Raw genomic sequence first — 12,846 nt, 5'->3', positions numbered from 1 at the left:
ACAACAAGAGACTCCCCCCATTCCACCACCCAGTATGCCGCTGGAAAAGCCATGCGACTCCCATTTAATCCCTGAGCTACCTCCAGATTCTGGTGGGTTCAGGGATAATTGGTGTCAACTGGCTCATTAATGAGCCTAATTGGCATCCCACTGCGAGCATGTGAGTTTCTTGCATTAGCCCCTTTGTGCCTCCAAGTTAATCGGAGGAGGTTTTCCCTCCATTGGGAGACTGAGGCACAGCCTCTCCCTTGATTAAATAGGCTTGGCCATCACGTTTCCCGCTGTTATAGGGTGGATTAAATTCCACCCATGTAGTACGTATGACTGACAGCCAAATCCCTAAGACGTTTATGTATGCACAAGCTACAAATTGGACACTGCCTGTGGTGTAGACAGAGATTAAGGTTCAAGGATTCCTTGAAGACAAACCTCAGGAAATCTGGCATGTCCATGGATTGGGAGAAGAATGTACAAGAATGAACTACCTAGGGAATGATCTCAAGTAGTGGCATTGCTTCCTTTGAACAGCAAGGAATAGAGGCACCTAAGGACAAAACACAAGCTGGAAAGACCGGGCACTCTAACAAAATCAGACAATTCATCCTTTGCCATAGCATGGGAAGCCATGCAGGTCTGCAACTGGGTTTCACAGCCATCTTAAAACACACAGCAGACAACTACGTACACAAGAAATGGCCATCTTCCACAGCAAAGGGAAACCGGTCATGAACTAGAACATAGTAATATAGCAACATAGGAATAGGAGTAGAACATTTAGCCCCATTAACATGTTTCACCATTCAGTGAGATCATGGCTGGTCTGTGACCTAACTCCATATACCCAACCTATGCCCCATGTTCCTTAATACCTTTGGTTAACAAAAATCTACCAATTTCAGATTTAAACTCGACAATGCTTTTACATCAACTTCCATTTGTGGAAGAGAGTTCCAAAGTTCTACCACCCTTTCTGTGTAGAACTGTTTCCTAATTTCGCTCCTGAAATGTCTGGTTCTAATTTTTAGACCATGGCCCCTAGTCTTAGATTTCCCAACCAGAGGAAATAATTCCTCTCTATCTGTCCTATCTATTCCCCTTAATATCTGGAAAACTTCAACCAAATCCCTCCTTAGCCTTCCAAATACCAGGGCATACAATGCCACTTTGTGCAATCTCTCCTCATAATCTAACCATTGAAGTCCAGGTATCATTCTGCTAAATCTACACTGCACTCCCTCCAAGGTCAATATATCCTTCATAAGTTGTGATGCCTAGAGTTACTTTACAGTACTCCAGATGTGGTCTAACCAATCTGAAGCATGACTTTTACCCCCTTGTTGTCCAATCCTCTAGATCAGGCTTGTCCAGCTTTTTCATGTGGGGCCACATTACAAAATTTTTCTCACTCAAGGAGCTGATGAGCAAATTTTGGGAAGATAAAATTTGGCGCAACATTAAACATGAATTTCAAAAAAAAACTTTGAGGTATGAAAAGGGACAACTAGCTGAGCAAAAAATCAATGAGTAATAAATAAAGATGAATATAAGTGTGTGACAGGTGAGAGTGTGTGCTCAATGTGAGAGTGGGTGAGAGTGCATGGTGGTGTGTGGGGGTGAGGGTAAATGAGAACCCTGAGTCTGGGAGTGAGGCAGACTTACACACACACACTCACCCACCCACCCCTACCCCCCCCCAACCCCGCCCCCCCCTCCCACCACACATACTCCCCCACCACACACTGTCCCCCTTCACACACTCTCCCCCACCACACATACTCCCCCACCACACACTCTCCCCCTTCACACACTCTCCCCCTTCACACACTCTCCCCTCCCACACACTCTCCCCTCCCACACACTCCCCCCCATGCACACTCCCCCCAACACACTCCCCCCCACCACACACTCTCCCCCACCACACACTCTCCCTCACCACACACTCTCCCCTCCACACACACTCTCCCCCCACACACACTCTCCCCCCACACACACTCTCCCCCCACACACACTCTCCCCCCACACACACTCTCCCCTCCCACGCACTCCCCCCCATGCACACTCCCCCCAACACACTCCCCCCCACCACACACTCTCCCCCACCACACACTCTCCCCCACCACACACTCTCCCCCACCACACACTCTCCCCCACCACACACTCTCCCCCACCACACACTCTCCCCTCCACACACACTCTCCCCCCCACACACACTCTCCCCCCCACACACACTCTCCCCCCCACACACACTCTCCCCCCACACACACTCTCCCCCACCACACACTCTCCCCCACCACACACTCTCCCCTCCACACACTCTCCCCTCCACACACACTCTCCCCCCACACACACTCTCCCCCCACACACACTCTCCCCCCCACACACACTCTCCCCCTCACTCTCCCTCTCCCCCTCACACTCTCTCTCTTCCCCCTCACACACACTCTCTCCCCCCTCACACCACTCTCTCTCTCTCCCCCCCCCTCACTAGTGAGCCTAACAGCAGCAAATGCCAGGAGGAACCAGCCTGTGATTGGCTGAGCAGCTTTACAGCATTTTTCAAATATAAGTCCAGCAAGTTAGTTCAAGTCCAGAGGCTTTGGGGCCACAATGCGGCCCACCGGCCATGGGTTGGACAAGCCTGTCTAAATATAAGCCATCATGATTATCTTCTGTACCTGCTCATGACATTTTAATGATCTTTGTACTGGGGCCCCCAGGTCTCTTTGGACCTCCACTGTTGCTAGCTTTTCACCATTTAGAAAGTACCCTGTCCTATCCTTTTAGGTCCAAGGGTTTTTTTACCTTTTTATGCTATCTCTTGTCTGTTAAATCATCCATTTATTATTTTTAAAAAATTATTTCTCCCTCCTGGATTAATTATTTTACACCTTTTAGTTTTCCCTTTACCAGTCGTGCCTTAAGCAGCATTTCTGACTCTTACTCTACTCTCTTCCCTTTCAATTGTTTTGAAACTATTATTTATATCATGTTTCCATCTGAGCTCCCACCCCCACCTCCCATTAACTAGTTTGAAGTCCTTGTGATTACCCTATTTAACCTTTCCAACAGGACCCTGGTCCCAGCCTGGCTCAGGCTGAGCCCAACCCAATGGTACATTTCCCCTCATCCCAAAAATGGTACCAAATGGAACCCTTTCTCCCACACCATTCCTTCAGCCACATTTTCACCTCCCTAATCTGTTTGTCCCTATGCCAATTTGCAATAATTTAACTAAGACTAGGCTATTGGTGTAATATAACTAGTGCAACTCTCAGTAAAGCCGATATATATCTGTCAGAATTACTAATAGAAGAGCATCAATATGGCATTGTTAGTACAATTGTTATAATATTGTCTCGTTGTCTAATGTTCCTATAAACAACAGAAATATTTAGTATGACAAATATGACACCATGGGCAGAATTTTACACTCGGGCATGCGCCCGACACGCCCGAGTGTAAAATGGCGCACGATGACGTCAGGCATGCGTCCCGACATCATCGCGCAGTCTCACGATACTTCATTCGGCGGGTGCACACCAGCGTCGGCTGCACACCCGCCAATAATTAAAAGGCCTATCAAGGCCATTTATAATCTAATTAAATTCAAATTTACGCTGCCCGTCCAACCTTACGGTTGGCGAGCAAGCGAAAAGGCAAAGCAGCCTTTACAGTTTTTAGGAAATCTAATCCACAAGCGGGATGAGGTTTCCTAAAGCAAATAAATATTAAATAAAAACTTTATGTTTGAATTAAAAACATATCCCAGCTCATGTGACAGAGTCACATGAGGGGGTCATGTTTTATTAAATTTTTATACTTTTCACTATTGTTTTTACAGAGAGCTTCAATCGCTCTTGAGGCAGCTCCGTGCCTCAGGGAGACTGAAGCGTTCTTTCTCACGCATGCGTGAACTGCGCGCCAGGCCCGGCTCTCCCTCCCCCCCCCACCACTGCCCGCACAGGCAGCACTCAGCGCTGCCGCTCGCAATCCACGCAGGCCTGGACTTCATTGGCCCGGCCGTGTGAAATCGCGGGGTGGAGCTGATTGCGGGTGGCGGGCGGCTTCCTGACTGCCCCTGCCCACCCCTGCCGAGCACCCCCGCCAAGGACAAAATCCTGCCCCATTAGTTTAATATAAGTGATATAAGACTATTGCGATAACTAGCACCAGTTTATAATGCATTCTTTTAAGGGTTCATTCCTTTACCTTCTAATTCCAGGGAATGCAACCCTACTTTGTGTAAACTCTTCTCATAACTTAACCCTTGGAGCCAAGATATCATTCTGCTAAATCTGTGTTGCACTCACTTTAATATTATTCCTTCCTAAATTGTGATGTCCAAAGTTGCTCCTGGTGTGGTCTAACCAGGGATATCTCTAGCTCACAATCTCTAGCTTTTCCCCATTTATAATGTACCTTGTTCCATCCTTTTAGGTTCAAAGCTGACGGCCTCACATTTGCCTACATCGAAATCCATTTGTCACAGTTTTGTCACTTAATCTATTAATATTTTATTAATAATGTTATGCTTCTACTTACACTGCTTACAATGCTACCTATCTTTGTGCCATCAGCTAATTTGGATGTGTGGCTTACCATCCTATCATCTAAGTTATTGATAATGTTGGTGAATAGTTGAGTTCCCAATACTAGTCCTTCCGGGACAGTACTAGTCATATTCTGCCAATTAGAGTACCTGTCTATTATCCCTACTCTCTGCTGACCACTTCTGGTGTGGTCTACCAGGGCTGAGAACAGCAGAAGCATCACTTTTACCCCTTTATTCCAGTCCCCTAACTAGAATCATGGGCATTCCATTAGCTATTTTGATTATTTTCTGTTGCTCAGCTAATTTCCTAACCAGGTCAATAATTTGTTTTCAAATCCATGCGTTTCCACTCTAGACAACACTATCTTTTTGAGGGGCTTTAACCAATTGCGTTCTGGAAGTCCATTGTCATTATATCATCCACTACTTTAGTCACCTCTGCTTGTGGGGATTTGGCACTCTTTAGTTCCATTATTTTCTTCATTACTGTCATTTTGCTTATTGTAATCTTGCTGAGTCCCTGTCCCTGATTCAGTATTAGTTTGCTTGGGTTGTCCAGCATGCTGACCTCTTCCTCTACTGTAAATACTGATCCAAAGCAATTATTCAACATGTCCACAATTGCTGTATTTTCATTGGCAATACCAATCATTATCAGTATTTAAGGGCCCACATTGCTCCTGGACAACCTCTTTACTCATGAAACTGCAAAAAAAAAATCGTACAGATTCTGATACTCTGTGGATGTTTCTTTTCATACTCCCTTTTTGTGGCTCTCCCTATTTGTTTTGTCACCATTTGCTGTTCTTTGTATTCTTCTCATTCACCAGGATCTTTTTTTCCTTTTTGCTTTAAGTTTTATGTTGCCTCTTACCTCTTTAGTTGTCCATGGCTGGTTATCTGACATGTAAAGCTCATCACTCTTAGAGCTGTTTTTTGTTATTTATTCTTTCATGGGATGTGGGGATTGCTGGAAGGCCAGCATTTGTGGCCATTGCCAAGGGCAGTTGCTATACATGTAGGCCAGACTGGGTAAGGATGGCAGATTTCCTCCCCTAAGGGGACATGAGTGAACCAGATGGGTTTTTAACAACAAATGATAGTTTCATGGTCACCATTACTGAAGCTTTCAGATTTATTAATTGAGTTCAAATCCCACCAGATAGGGACAGTTAATCAGGGTGGGAGGGTGGCAGCTGGGGACCCCACCACATTCCCACCTCCACCCCGATTAAGTCTGGAATGGGATGGCCTATGGATAGTCTTCTCGCTCCCCCTGTCAGCTGAGTCCCTTAAGGTAATTAATGCCCACTTAAGGGCCCCATTTCAGCACCTCTGGAATTAACTCAGTGGTGGACAGGGGGCTCACCATGTGGGGAGCACTTCAAACAAACCCTGGCATGTTTACCTGGTGGGATTTGAACACATGTCCCCAGAGCATTAGCCTCAGTCTCTAGATTACTAGTCCAGTGACATTATCATTATGCCACCATCTCCCCACAATATATCACCTTTAACTCTTTTTGAACACCTCCCATTGGTCTTCTGTATTTTACCCATTAAGAGATTTGCTCAGTTGAATCCCATTGAAATCTAGAATCTTTGTAACTGTTTTGCGATTCTCTCTTTCGGAACACTACATTGAACTTGATCATATTGTGATTGCTATTGGATAAATGTTCATACATGGTCAGGATGTTAACCAAATTATGGCTCATTAGTAATTACTCTTTACTAAATCAAACATGGCATGCCTCCTTGTTGGCTCTAGGGCATATTGCTGCAGAACTTATCCCAGACACACTCAAGAAATTCATTACCTTTCTGACAAGTGCTAGTCTGCTTATCCCAATCTATATGAAAGATAAAAATCATGCATTAATATTATTATGCCTTTGCTACATGCCTGTCTAATTCTTGTATCTATGCAGTCTATCACTTCACAGCTGTCACCTTGGGGTCTATACACAAATCGCACTGCAGTCTTAATTTTTTTTCAATTCTTAATTCCAACCAAAAAGTCTCCACTGCCTGCTTACTTCTCATTATATCCTCACTTATCACTGAAGTGATTTTGTCCTTAATCACTAAAACTACTGCTCTCCCTTTACCATTTTATGTATTTTTGCTCTAGATCTGATCTATTTAGTTCCTTGTCCTGACCGTCCTGCAGCCAAGTCTCAGTAATGGCTACTTTGTCATATCCTCTAAATTGAATTTGTCACTTAAATCCTTTCATTTTTGTTCCTTATACTCTGTGTGTTTTTGTAAAGAATTCACATTTGGAAATACACCCTAACCTGTCCTTCTGTTCTAATATTTTGCTGAAAAAAGAGAGATGTTGTCAGAAGTTTTCATCTTGCACTCATCAGTGCAGACACAAGAATGTCAAATTTCAAAGGGAGCAACAATTTATACTGCATGAGAAAAGAGTGCTGATTGGTTGGCAAGTTAACTCTGATTGATAGAGGCATTGCTGTGGAGAATACACCAGGGAACTATTGTCCCCCGTGCTTTTGTTTAATTCAAAAAAGACGCGATGCCCAGACATATTCTTTTTGCCTGCAGAGGACAGGTCCCTGTGTATGAATATATGATTGGACAGCACTTGCTGAATAATGCCGAGTGTGCTAAAATTACATGAACAGTCAATTTAAGATCACAATGTGGCTCATTTACGCTCGCTAGAAACAAGACAAAAAGCTTCGACATAACTCTTTTATTAGCAGTAGTCAAGATCTGTTCTACCACATGACTATTTCTAATATTTTATTCATGTTTTTTATTTCTCCCTCCTGGTTTAATAATTTTACATCTTTTTGTTTTTTCCTTTACCTGTACTGCCTTAAGCACAATTTCTGATTGCTTTGGAACAATACTATCTTTTCTACCTGAGCATCTGCTCCTGCCCCATCCTACCACCCCTCCATTAATAGAAGCACAGGAACATAGGAGCAGCAGTAGGCCACTCAGCCCATCGAACCTGCTCTGCCATTCAAACAGATCATGACTGATCACCTACCTCTATGCCATTTTTCCCCACTATCCCAATATGCCTTGATGTCATTCATATCCAGAAACCTATTGATTTCTTTCTTGCCCTCCCCCCACGGCAAGTTTTGTTGGTGGGGGCAGTTAATCAGGTGAGAGGGTGGCAGCTGGGGACCCCACTACATTCCCGCCTCCACCCCGATTAAGTCCGGAGTGGGATGGCCCATGAACATTCTTCTCACCTCACTGTCGTTTGAGGCCCTTGAGGTAATTAATGCTCACTTAAGGGCCTCACCTCAGCACCTCTGGAATTGACCTAGTGCGGGTGGGGAGCCAACAAACAAGAAACAAACCCTGGCATGTTTGCTTTCAGGCTCCCAGGAGAGTGGGCGTCCTTCATTCAAAAGCGCTCAGTGCCTGATCAAGGGATCTGGCATCAAGACTATGGGGTAGGGGGCTGCTGAAAGTCCCATCCCTGCCCTTCCTGCTGACCTCCATAGCCCCTCCTGCCCCAAGGCCCCCCCCATCATGTGACATCTCTGCTGCCATCACTCAGCTGTGCCTAGATTCCTCCTCAATCTGAAGCCGCAGGTGGGTGTAGTACCAGCAGCAGCCACCTCCTCCCTGGTGGTGTTACTGAGTGCAGAAGGGCTGCTGGCCTCTGATTGGCCAGCAGCTCTCAGTGGGCAGGAACTCTGCCCTGGGGCCCTTGATCCCCAGGGAAAGCCCTGCCACTGGCCTATCAAATGCCTGAGTGACACTTAACTCAATGAGCTTTCCCGAAAAGAGGTGATCCGAGTATCCTGCCAGTTCTTCAGCCAAAGGCTGAGACCCCCATCACCGTCATTAAATCCAGTCTGGTTTAATTACAATCAGATAAAAACAAAAAGCTAAAAGCTACTGCGGATGCTGGAAATCCAAAACAAAAACAGAATTACCTGGAAAAACTCAGCAGGTCTGGCAGCATCGGCGGAGAAGAAATCAGTTAACGTTTCGAGCCTTCATGGCCCTTCGGCAGAACTGGCAAAGCACTGATTCCTCTGGTGTCCCTCAAGAATCTATTCTTATCTTCCTCCTATTCCTCATCCACATGCTGCCCTTCAGCAACATCACTGAAAGCACAGCATTAGTTTTCACGTGTATGCTGATGACACCACCTACCTCACCACTACCTCACCACTACCTCTCTCCACTCCTCCATCGTGTTAAATTCTCAGGCCGCTTATCCGACATCCAGTGATGGATGAGCAGAAAATTCCTCCAGTTAGATATTCAGAAGGCTGAAGCCATTGTTTTTGCTCCAAACCCTAGTTACCGATGCCAGCCCTCTACCTGGCCACAGTCTGAGATTAAACTAGTCTGTTCGCCATCTTGGTGACGCAATTGACCTCGAGATGACCTTTCAACCCCACATTCGCTCCATCACTAAGGCCGCCTGAATCCACCTCAGTAACATCGCTCAACTTTGCCTCTGTCTCAGCTCACCTGCTGAAACCCTCATTCATGCCTTTATTGCCTATAAATGTTGACTCCTGGCTGCTCTCCCACATTCCACCCCACGTAACCTTGAGGTCATCCAAAACTCTGCTGCCTGTGCCTTAACTCGCACCAAGTCGTGTTCCACTATCACCCCTGCACTCTCTGACCTACATTGGCTCCTGGTCAAGCAAAGTCTTGATTTTAAAATTCTCATCTTTATTTTCAAATCCCTCCATGGCCTCATCCCTCCCTCTCTCTGTAATTCCCTCCAGCCTCACAACCTTCCAAGATACCTGCTCTCCTCCCAATCATAATTGCTCCACTATAGGTTCCCCAAACTCCAAGCTCTGGGATTCCTGCCCTACACCCTCTGACTCCCCACCTCACTTTCTTCTTTAAGGACACTCTCTTTGACCAAGCTTTTGGGTGGTCATCTGACCAAATATCCCTCTACATAGATTGGTGTCACATTTTGTTTTCTAAATGCTCCTGTGGAGCGCTTTGGGGGACTTCTCATTACATCCCGAGGCGCTATATAAATGTAATTTGTTCTCAAGTTATTGACGGATGTACTTTTGAGAGCATGTCAGACTTCTAAATGTGGCTCGAAACGTTAACTGATTTCTTCTCCGCCGATGCTGCTAGACCTGCTGAGTTTTTCCAGGTAATTCTGTTTTTATTTTGTTTTGGATTTCCAGCATCCGCAGTAGCTTTTAGTTTTTTGTTTTTATAAATGTGATTGGCGTATTTAATGAGTGTAGCAAAGAGTTGAAATGGAGTAACTGCCCTGGTTTGCCTCTGCCTCACCCAGTTGGCAGAATTGTTAGGGCGTTAAGCGCTGAGGTGTAAATGTCAAATGAACCCTTTGATGAAAAGGGGAACTTACTTTCCTGGGGAGCCTGGTTGTCCCATACCTTCCACAGCTGCACGATGAAAAAGGGCGTCCAGCACACGATGTAAGCCAGGACGATGACGAAGGTCATTTTGACGGTCCTGATTTTGGCCCGGGAGATGATCTTGACGCTGCTGACCCTGGCCAGCATGACCGCCAGCCTGGAGGCGGCCGCCTCCCTCTGGGTCTTGAGTTTCACGTTCTGCCAGATCTTGAAGCTGATCAGCGAGTAGCAGGCGATCAGGATGACCACCGGGACCACGTAGACCGACAGGGTGATCCAGGTGACGTATGCCCTCGCCCCCCAAGGCCGGACAAAGTCCCCCCAGCAGTCGTAAGCCCCGGGGCCCACTTGCTTGAGGGAGAAGATGAAGACCTGGGGCATGCTGAACAGGAGGCTGATCAGCCAGGAGAAGAACACATAGGCTCGGTTGGAGCGCTGGTGGAGGGACTTGAGGGGCTGGCAGATAGTCATGCAGCGGTCGATGGACATGACTATGAGCAGGTAGGTGGAGGCAAACATGCCGACCACCTGCAGGTACTTGACCGCCCGGCAGAGGAAATCCGGCGCGTAGAACCTGAAGGTGATCTCCCAGATGAGCTGCGGGAGGACCTGGAAGACAGCCACGACCAGGTCGGCGATGCTCAGGTGCTTGACGAAGTAGTACATCCTGGAGGACTTGTGCCGGTTGGAGTGGATGGCCAGCAGGACCCCGATGTTGCCGGTCAGCGCCAGGATCAGGATGATGGTCAGCACGGCCACCTCCAGCTTAGCCACAAGCTCGTTCCTCACCAGGGGCTGGGCTGACCCATTGCACAACAAGCTAGCATTGTCCAACCCAACGTCCGAGCCGTTGGATGAGAGATTTTGCAACCAGGGTTCCATATGTTCACAGTGCCGACCCAGACCCAGCTGTGCCTCTCACTCTTTGACTTTATCTCCACCTCCACCCCTTCAATATCTGCAGTAACTTTATTTCATAATTTACTCTTTTCCTACCCGCACGGTTCGGTTCGTTTTGTTTTTCTCCCCTTAATTCCCCCCTCTCTCTCTCTCTCGGTGCCTGCCCAGTTTTGTGGGGCTGGGCATTAACGTTCTCCAAATGGGTGAATTGTCCTCATTCACCGGTCCCTCCTGTCATCTCGTCACAAGGACACGCCAGGGTTTGCGGGGACTCCCAGTCTGTACACTTCGGGATGTGTCGATTTCGTCGAAGGGCTGGTCAATTTCAGCCAGCACGTGTCCTGAGAGGCTAAAAAGGAAGACACAACAACACACCAAGTCAATCCTAGAATCAGACAGCGCACAAAGACCCGTCTAATTGGCAAGAATTAACCTCATTGACCCTGGCTCTCTGCTCCCAAAGCCCCCCTGCACCTCGCCGCTCTTTTAAATTCCCATTTGTGAGTTACTATGGAATTACTTCCAACATCCTGTAATAAAACAAGGACACAATCAATAACTCAGCCCTGTACCATTCATAGCAAATTTCGAATCTTAACTCATACCCCTAAATACAAGGGACGCGGGGCGAATCGTTCTGTCTGTGCTTATTTAATGTCAATGTTATGGATTTGAAATTTAAGTTTAACACAATCTAGTGGCAGTGGTGTAGATTTCAGACAGGAACGGTGCTCACTACAATTATTGTCTAGAAAACATCCTTGCGGGTAGTCAGGTGCTTTAGATTTTACAATAATAACTAATCACTCATCATATCCCGCAGATAATTATAGATTTCTTTAAAAAAAAAACTGGGCACGTTTTTAAGAGTTACCTGTTTGCAGTGACCTTGGCGTTTGAACAACGCAAAGTCTTGAAACTGTCTCCTCACACTCAATAATTTGGGAGTTTGTGATTTGCAGAAAATCTGCCATCAGGAATTGCCCACATCTTCACAGCAGATGTATGTCAGTTTATTTTTCTTTTCGTGGACGGGGTTTGTTTTTGTTGTGGGGTTGTTCCCGCTTGTTGATAACTGCATCAAAAGCAACAGCTTCAACGGACTGACCTGATGAGCTCCTGCTTCCTAAATACTTAGAGCAGCTTTTGGGGAGGGGACAAGGCTGGGCGGCCTCTCCACCATAGGGGGAGCTACGAGCTACAGGGACTCTCGCCCTGCATATTGACGTTTCATCGCTTCACTTATTCCACCAGAGAACAGGAGGGAGGAAGAGGGGGGAGTAAGGGACAAGAAAGAGGGGGAATAGGAGGGAGTGAGGAGCAAAGGGGGAGAGGCACAGGAAAGAGAGGGACAAGAGAGAGAGAGATGGACAAGAGAGAGAGGGACAAGAGAGAGAGGGACAGGAGAGAGAGGGACAGAAGAGAGAGGGGGACAAGAGAGAGAGGGACAAGAGAGAGAGGGACAAGAGAGAGGAACAGGAGAGAAGGGGACAAAAGGGAAGGACAGAAGAGAGAGAAGGAAAAGAGAGAGAGGTGGACAGGAGAGAGAGGGACAAGAGAGAGAGATGGACAGGAGAGAGAGGGATGAGAGAGATGGACAGGAGAGAGAGGGGGCACGAGAGAGAAAGACAGAAGAGAGAGACGGGGATGAGAGAGCAAGAGACAGGAGGGACCAAGGGATGAGAGAGAGGGGTGGAAGGAGGAGGGGGCGGGAGTGAGATGATGGAAGGAGGGCAGGAGAGAAGGAGAGGGAATAGTATGGAGAGAAAGGGTGAAAAGAAAGAGGGACAGCAGGGAGAGATGAAGAAGCAGATGGGATAGAGGAAGGGAGTGAAGGAGATGTATAGGGAAAACCTTAAGGAATGTGATGGAGAATTCAAGAGGAAAACAAGGACATGAGAGAGGAGAAGAAGGAGAATGAATGAGAAACTAGAGGTGATGGAGGGTAGAAGGAAGTGTGGAACTAAAGGAAACAAAGGGAGGAAGAAGCAATGAACCAATTAACTAATTCCCACTTGTTCCCCAAAA

The 12,846-nt window shown here is 46.7% G+C and overlaps 1 protein-coding gene across 1 annotated transcript in view; it reads right to left on the bottom strand.

Moving 5' to 3' along the window:
- Window positions 1-12,029, bottom strand: part of oxtra (oxytocin receptor a) — a 42,456-nt gene extending 30,427 nt beyond the window's left edge. The window contains exons 1-2 of the mRNA XM_078543800.1: window positions 11,693-12,029; window positions 9,909-11,167 (exon numbers count right to left, since the gene is read on the bottom strand). Coding sequence (XP_078399926.1) covers window positions 9,909-10,800 — 892 coding nt within the window. The 5' untranslated portion in view covers window positions 10,801-11,167; window positions 11,693-12,029. The remainder of the gene's footprint in view (window positions 1-9,908; window positions 11,168-11,692) is intronic.
- Window positions 12,030-12,846: the final 817 nt, after the last annotated feature.

This window comes from Cetorhinus maximus, chromosome 6, assembly GCF_964194155.1.
Source record: "Cetorhinus maximus chromosome 6, sCetMax3.hap1.1, whole genome shotgun sequence".
NCBI lineage: Eukaryota > Metazoa > Chordata > Chondrichthyes > Lamniformes > Cetorhinidae > Cetorhinus > Cetorhinus maximus.
The sequence above is the reverse complement of the archived record's forward strand: the minus strand, read 5'-3'. Positions and strand labels throughout refer to the sequence as shown.